This window comes from Quercus suber, unplaced genomic scaffold, assembly GCF_002906115.3.
Source record: "Quercus suber isolate HL8 unplaced genomic scaffold, Cork oak 2.0 scaffold_506, whole genome shotgun sequence".
In the NCBI taxonomy this organism is placed as follows: Eukaryota; Viridiplantae; Streptophyta; class Magnoliopsida; order Fagales; family Fagaceae; genus Quercus; species Quercus suber.
Genome location: NW_027069955.1, coordinates 230,040 through 238,613, shown reverse-complemented (window position 1 = coordinate 238,613; position 8,574 = coordinate 230,040). Strand labels below are relative to the sequence as shown.

The following is an 8,574-nucleotide window of genomic DNA, read 5'->3' as shown; positions in this document are numbered from 1 at the left end:
TAGTCTAGGATTAGTCAAGGATTATCTGGTATATAAATCTTATATTGGGTTCATTGTAGCATAAGTTCTTAATATCAATATTTAATCATCAAGAGCTTTCTCACCATGGACATAAGTACTTTAACAATGTTTTTAGAAAATCTAAATGGGGTTACTTTATAAACTCCAAAGGATCCCTGTTAGATTCTAAATATTTAGGATAAATGTTTAGGTTCTAAATTTATGATGTTAGTAAACTGAAAACAAAAACACGTCTAGATTAGGTGTTAGACATTGCTCAAGTTTGTTCAAGTCAAGATTCAAGAACAGTTAAGCTGTAGAAAGAAGAGTTTAGATTTTGTGAAACTCAACCGACCAAAAGAAAGGCTCGACTGATCGTAAATCGTATTCTACAGATTTTAAATCAAGTCTAAAGCCCATGAAAACTTTTAAAGTTTCAATCTAACACTACTAGGTATAAAAGGAAACCATAAATACGTTTCAAAAGTTCTTGGAAGTCTTGTGAGTTACTCCTATGAGATTTGTGAGGTTTCTATAACCTTCTAACTTAACAAACATCTATCGGAACGAGATCTACAATCAAGAACCGGTGGAAACAAGTTGTTGCATAAAGATCTACTACTAATGGTGATCTAAAACCTTTGAATGTGATCTCAAAGTCACAAATATGGGTGTTTGTGCATAGCAAATTCAAATAGAAGAGTTCGTAAAGTCGGAGCTGCACCTGGTCGTGCGAGTAAGTTCTTCATGAGGTAGTTTTAAATTTTAGGGAGAAAATCTATTGTAAACTTTCATTCTATCATAGTGAATTTGTTTACCTTGAAAATAGATAGGTTAAATCATCCCTAAGTTTTTACCTTGAAACTATTAGTTTTATTAGTTTTCCTGAGTCATCCTATTACTGTCTTCTTTACTTTTCTGCACTAAGTAATATGATTGCATGAGTTTAACCTAAATCTAAAAAATCAACCTAAGTAACTACTTGGTTAATTAATAAGGTTAACTGAATCTAATTTATAGGGTTCTAAACGAACAAACAATCCCCATTCTATGAAATCTAACCTTATTAAGCAATAAAATAGAGAAATTGACATAAAGTAACTCCAAAATAAATTTCTTAGAATCTTTACACTGCAATGATAAATGAGTAATGTTACAGACACAAACTATTTTACAACATTTTTATAAACTACTGATGAGCATTTAGCATTTTCCAAATAATTATTGATAAATAAAAATGTAATGTTAGTAATGAGTCCTGATTAGAACTAGTAAGAGTTTGTCACTTCAATAGTTTGTAAAAATGTAAAATAATTTGTTACTGTAGTATCATTTATGTTAAATAAGTGGTGTAAATTTTTTTCCACATCATTATTTAAATAGTAGATATTAAAAATGTATTAGTCAGTAAATATTTAAATGCAGGTGATATGATTAACAATAAATGAGATTTTGAGAACTCTAGATAAAAAATAGAATGACTTTTTTGATTAGGCAAATTCACTTTGTTTCCTTTTGTTTTTTTTTTTTTTTTTTTTTTTTTTTTTTTTTTTTTTTTTTTTTTTTGGTCCCCGCTTGTATTAAATAATACTTAACTTTTTTATTCACTCTTTTTCGCGAACATTTGTTTCAGTAGTGGTCATTTTTAAATGTTTTGCTGTCATACATTTTACTCATCAAAATTGACGAAGACTTTAGTTTTCTTATTAAGAAGTAAAGAAAACGCAAGGGAAAATAAATAAATAAATAACAAGAAGAGAAAGTTGCCTCTTTCTAAAAAAATTAGTGCAATTACTTCAAAAGTTTTGGCATGGAGCTTCCTTGTTCACTAGATTTTAAACTTTACCATTGTCTGTTTTCTTTGGATCAGAAAGTTGAGGAGGTAACATGGATTTTGCTTCATCTGTGAGGTAGGGATAAATGAGGGAGGGAACGAAAAAGTAAGGGTTTACATAGGTCTATTAACAAATTGTAACCTTTTATTGACAGATCTCAAATTGTTGGAGATTGAAATTTTAAGCATGTCGATCATTACCATTCATATTCACAAATGGTTCTCGAAGCAAAATTTTACGAATGGAGTCAAAATTTCCCGTTATTCACATTATCATTATTACTAAGAAGTTAAACAAACAGAAATACACAAAACACCTATACATCGACAAAGCGTAGTTTACCACCTTTTGTTCAGTCTCTAATAAACACAACTTTTCATGCCTCAATTTTGGATAAGTCACGCTCGTATGTTTAAATCATACTCATAATGTATCGAACAAGACAAAGTTTTGGGAAAGATGATCAGGAGGCAAACTGGACTCTGATCATTTCCAATCAAACAATTAAAAGCTGGAGGTATGTGAAAAAGGTAGATTTGACTCAAGTGAATTTGCAAGAAATTGCATCTTAAACAGTATTAACTTCATTAGAAATTTTATAAAATCATAACCAACTATATAAAAGGGTTTCAGTCTAATATTTATTTAAATTACAAACACTAAACAATCACATCACATGTCAATATAGTAGTCTTAGTAGATGCTAACATTCATATGTCATTTAAAGAGTAGAAAAACATGAAAGTTTTAAATCTTACAAACCAAAGGTTGGGAGCAAACCCTCGACCACTTCCTTACACAGGACTGCTGTGAACAAGAACGAAGCCAAATGCATTACGTTTAAAATGTATATAGATCGTAATCACTGTTCACTAGCATCTTCTTGCCATAATAATTAACTCCGCCATTGCCTTCAATATGTCTCAAATTATCTACATTCTCATTGTTGAAGTGAAATTTTGTCAACATTGAGCACATTAGATATTGCAATCCTCTCTAACTCTAGCCACTTCAATGAGTAACCAAACCAAATGTATTTCCAAATTCCAACCACAGTTATCAGTTTAATTTCAAGACATACTTCAACTCTTTAAGTATTGAAGTTCAAAGAGCTGTTCAACCATGCCATTGGAGAATACCTTCAACTTCAAACATCTGCATAAATTTAAAGCTGTTAGTCAAGCTAGGCTTCTAGTATGTACAGTACATTTCTAAACGCTTTCTAGAAGCAATACTTTCTCTATATAGACAAAAGTTCTTATTATTCACAAATCAAACAAAACTTCATGAAATACTCATATAAGGTCGGTTTGGCTACCCATAACTGAAGTGAAGCAAGATTTATCTTACATGGTATAACTTAAATGTTCAAGAGTTTTCATGAAAGATTTAAGACAATCGTAGCCAACTATAAGGAAGGTTTCAATCCAACATTCATGTAATCACACACATTTAAACGATATCTTGAAAAGGAAAGAAAATCAATTTAAATATTACAAACTCAAAGATGGAGCAGATATTTCTACCACTACCTTATGCAGAAGAACCGCTATTAAGGAGATTGAAAGCATATAGACCTTAATCTTTGTTTAATAGCATCATCTTGGCATTCCAATGCACTCCACCATGATTGATCAGCTTCAATACGTCTCAAGTTGATTGCATTCTCATTGTTGAAAGGCAATTTTGTCAATATTTGGCACATGGATATCTTAATCCTCTCTAAAGATGGCCATTTTAATGAGTCACTTGTCCAAATTCTTTTAACTCTTGGAAGATTAGAAAGCACTAGGATCTTTAATCTTGGGAGCACGTCAGGTTCCAGCCCAATACTCTCAGACTCTGTAATTATCTCTTCAATTTCAGAACACTCTTCAACTTCTAAGTGTTGAAGTTTAGAGAGTTCTTTAATCATGCTACTAGAGAATATCATCTTCAAGTTCAAACATTTGCATAACATTAAAGTTGTTAATTAGCTGAGATAGGCTTCCATAATGTACTGGACCTTCCCAAATGGTTTTTAAATTTGGAACATTACTTATGAGCATCTTTTCCAAGCATATTAACGCACTTCCTGTTATGCTATAGCCATCAACAATCGTTTCAATTTCATTGCACCCTTCAATCAAACAACCTTGCATCTTGTTGATACTATCGACACCAAAATCTGATAGTCTTGAAGCTCCCTTGTGCCCAATCAATTCAAATGCATGAGTTTTCAAAGTACATCTGAAATGATAGGATCTACACCTTCACCATTTGCAAATTTCAAACAATTCATATTTTGATATTCAAAGCAGCCAAGAATTTTATAAAGGGTTGTGTCATGGTAACCAACAGAAAAACTGAAATGTGAAGGAGCAATCTTTCCATAATTGGCTCGTTGAGATAAAACTCTTAAGACAATCCATTGTAGGGAAGCAAATTGAAAGTGAAGTCAAATGCATCAAGGTAGCCACTCCCTCAGAAATAGCCTATACAGTTAGCTCCCAACTTTGATTATTTGAATTCACAATTATTTGTAGCTCTTCCAATAAATAAAGACTTGAAAAGACATTTCGACAAGATTTTACATCACTTGAATGTCTAATGCCAAAATTCGACAATGAGATACGTAAACACTTCAACCGAATCAAATGTCTAATCTGAATTGGAAAATGATTAAGCCCAGTGTCTCGAATATCAAGCACCTCAAGATGCTCAAGTCCATTTAAGTGGAGTTCCACTAAAAAGATGCAAGAATGCAAATATAGTGCTCTAAGACACTTCATGACGGATATAGTTGATGGTAATAACATAATTCCAATGCCATGTAAATCTAGAACTCGTAGATTTTGCATGTATCGAAAGAATAAATCAGGAATCTCTTTTAGTTCCCAATTTCTTTGTAATAACAGTGTGGAAAGCTTATTGCAATCTGGCATTTCCGGCAAAGTGCCCAACTTACTATCCATCAAGGGGATTCGATTTGCTTGTTGCCATTCTACCTCCTCAGGGGCCTCTTGCAACCCCCCATGGGGTTTCACCAAAATATTAAAATTACATCTTCGAGAAGAAATGTTAAGTGCCATAGTTCGTATTACTTTGTTCATCCTCACATGATTCATCTTTTCACTCTTCTCTAGCAAAGACACGCTGATAAGTTCCTTCAATATTGAATGCCCTATCCCACGTGCAACTCTAAACTCACTTGCATCATGAATGAAACCTTCAACTGTCCAGCATTCCAATAGAGGATCTGTATAAATTTGAAAGTTCAAAATGGATATGAAACACCTTTGAACGTTTAGACCCCCAAATTACAAAAATACCAATTCAGGCTTTATATCAAACAATTAATATGCGGAATATGATAACAAGCTTATAACAGAATTGATAAAATAATCTAAACCAAATATAAACACATCTACAGCAGTAAATATAAGACAAAGATAAAGGAAAGAGAGATGCAAACACACGGACAACACACGATGTGTTATCGAAGAGGAAACCGAAGTTCTCGGCGTAAAACCTCTCCGCCGCCATCCAAGCAGTGATAAAATCCACTAAAGAATATAGTTGGGATACATGAACAGCAGAAGACCCTCCAAACCTAATCTACCCAAGTACCTAAGCCCTCCAAGTTTGTTGCTCCAACGAGGTTACGCCGAACCTATTTCTTCTTTAACTTTCTGGATTTCGGTACTTAACCATAGCATCAACCAATGTATATTGGTTCCTTCCCAAACTGCTTCCCTAAGCACCAAATGGACCTTCTCACAGACATGGGTGTGGTGAGATAAGGGTTTGGTAAATAACCTCTCAAGGGTATGAAAATAGAGAAGAAGAGAGTAGAGGAATTTGTAGAGTCTCTTAGATGAAGATTGGGGATGAGACAATCTTGTTTTTCTCTAAAGTTTTCTCTCACAAAATTCTCTCTGGAAACTCTCACAATATGATGGGTATAAGGGTGTATATATAGTAGGGTGAGAAGGGAATGCAAAATGTCAGTTTTTGCCAAACAGGGCAAATTGGCGCCTTGGTCTCGCGGCTTGTTCAAGTCACGAGTTCAAGTCGCGATGTAACGGCCTGGCTAGCCTGGGACTTTTGTCCTGTAGCGTGACAGCTGGCGCGACCCTTCAGCTTCCCAGTGTGCCTCTCACGTGCCAGCTTTTGACGGCTTGCCGATCGCGATCCACCCGTGAGCCCTATCCGCGAATCTCTGTTTTTCTTGCACACTCTTAAGCTTTTCTTCACATCTTCTCACACACTACCCTTACAATTTTTCCACCTAAATTCAGGGTTACTAAGTGCTAAATTACAAACAAATTGGTCACGGAATAAAACCAATTAGATGGTTGATTAATTCAACCTTACAAAATTTCTTAGTCTTCAGTATATAATGCACAATAGAGAAAGCAATCCTTTTGAACCTCATCTTTCAAATTTTCATAACAAAACTCCAAGCATTCAATCAATTCACCAATGCCTTGGATTTTGATACTAGGCCATCTCCGCAAACTTCTTAATCCATCCCTCCATAGGTGAATATTATCCCTTCTTCTAAAATTACTTGCTACCTTGTCTATCAAGAGTGTCAAACCAGCACATTCGATAACAACTTCCTTGGCTATTGGTTCAACATTTGGAATATTGAAATTTCGACCCACCTTTACCTTGAACATATTCCATGCATCAGCTTCAGACAATCGTGGCACATTTAATACCAAATGAGTATCCATATCGGAACAAACATGAAGATATCTAGTTGCCAATACCACCTTGCTATCCATTTCACTTTCATGCATTCCTATTAGAGACAGATCAAGAAAGTCCCAAACTTCATCCAAAAGAAGTAGATACCTTTTGCTTTTTAACTCTCTCCATATTTGTTGTGCAATTTCAGGCTCAGTGATGCCTTTCATATTCAATTTTAACCGATCTGCAATTTTGTGTTGCAGCTTTTCTAAACTCAAATCCTTTGACACGGTTACCCAAACAACAATATCAAACATTTTAGCAATATCTTCATAGTTATTTAAGCTCTTCATTATGGTTGTTTTCCCAATTCCCGGCATTCCCCAAAGTCCAATTCTTTTTACATTCTTATCTCTTAGATGGCCCAGTATTTCTTCAATAGTTGAGTGGAGAAATAGCTTATCTTCTGGTTTGGGTCCATGCATAATTATCACACACTCAGGCAATTTCTCAACTAGTATTCCTATCTTAGACTTTTCCTCTAACCAAAGATTATGCAGTTCATCACACTTCTCTGCCATGATTTTGCTAAGATCTGTGCGTGACTTGCTTGAACCATGCTGACTCCGTCTCTTTTTATTTCTTTTTTCATCACTGTACTTGATTTCTAGTTCTTGCACCTCTTCTTTACTCCTCATGACCCTAGAAATCCAAGCTTCGCATACTTGATTGACTAGCTTTGTCTTTGTTTGAGCAATATATCATCCCTTCTGGCATACAGCTTCTTTGCTTTCTCTTTTAACCTTTTATGGTTGCCTTCTAGATCATTATCAGGTTTGCGCCTCATGTTATTGACAATATTTTTCCCATAGTTGTAGGCCTCCCCCCCTGCTGCAGTACCCACAGCAGAAGCTACAGCCAAACCAAAACCAGAAGCTGCTGCCTCAAACGTCTCTGTGTTACAACAAAAAGGAATTCAAGATGCTAACAAAACTCAAAATGCAGGATGAAGACTTTTCAGTTTAGACAAGTAATAAATAAAATATGCAATAACACAAACAAGGATGTGGTTAGTCAAAAGATGCTGAGTGGATTTAGCAATGATGTTAGTAGATGACTCTCACATGGTTAAATTATAGAATCAAAGCACAGTTCTCACATTCTCGTGAAGCATCTTTAAACATGGAGCCTATTTTTAATCATTGACAATCAAGCTTTAGTTCCAAATTTTTGGAGTTAATCCCATGTATTTTTTTGACTATTTTATTCTATTCAAAATCATACTTTCTGTTACTTAATTGACAAAGTTATTTTTTACCATGTTCTTCTATTCTTATTATTTTAGCATTCCTTTACCTTTTTTCTTATCAAAAAAGCATTCTTTTACTCTTTTTTTTTTTTTTTTTTCATCACACTTGAATCAACTCACTCTTTCTCATTAGTGCATTAATCACTCTCCTCCGATCATAACCAAACATTCTCAAGTAACAATTTTAATCAATGAAAAATTATTCATTCATGGGCTCTTTATTTTTTTAATTTAATCTTCTCCTTTTATTTTTTTGAAAACTTCTCTACAAGAGGATAGATGAGGTGATTTAGGTGAAATCTAGATTCAACTTTTTATTCAATTGTGGGATCCGGGTGGTTTGGTAGGGGGCGGGACCACCATGGCTTCTCTCTTCTTGAGCATCCATACATCAAATAAATTTCTTGTTAAGTTATGGACTTATTTAAAAATGAATAAACCAGCAATTCCAAGAAATCAAATCTTCTACCAAAATCTAATATTAAAATACATACTTCGCTCATGGAGCATTTTCAGTCATAATTTATTTTTGCGCTAATGTTTTAAATGTTAAGGCCCTTTTTTCCTATGGATTTAATTGGCTCAAGCACATATGCATTCCACATCAAGTTGGCATATAAATCAATAACCCATTAGAAGTATATATATTATACGTCACTATACGATTTTGACATCAGGTCACCATGCAAAAATTAATCACTTTTAATATAAGCAAGAGTTTTTTTTATAGAAAGAGTAACATAAGCAACGGGG

The 8,574-nt window shown here is 34.1% G+C and overlaps 1 protein-coding gene across 1 annotated transcript; it reads right to left on the bottom strand.

Annotated features, from left to right (window-relative positions):
* Positions 1-3,387: 3,387 nt before the first annotated feature.
* Positions 3,388-7,210, bottom strand: LOC111986557 (probable disease resistance protein At1g15890). Its single transcript, XM_024018223.1, has 3 exons — positions 6,388-7,210; positions 4,409-5,073; positions 3,388-3,768 (listed from the first exon to the last, which is right to left on the bottom strand). The coding sequence occupies exons 1-3, from the start codon at positions 7,208-7,210 to the stop codon at positions 3,388-3,390; spliced, it is 1,869 nt and encodes a 622-aa protein (XP_023873991.1).
* Positions 7,211-8,574: the final 1,364 nt, after the last annotated feature.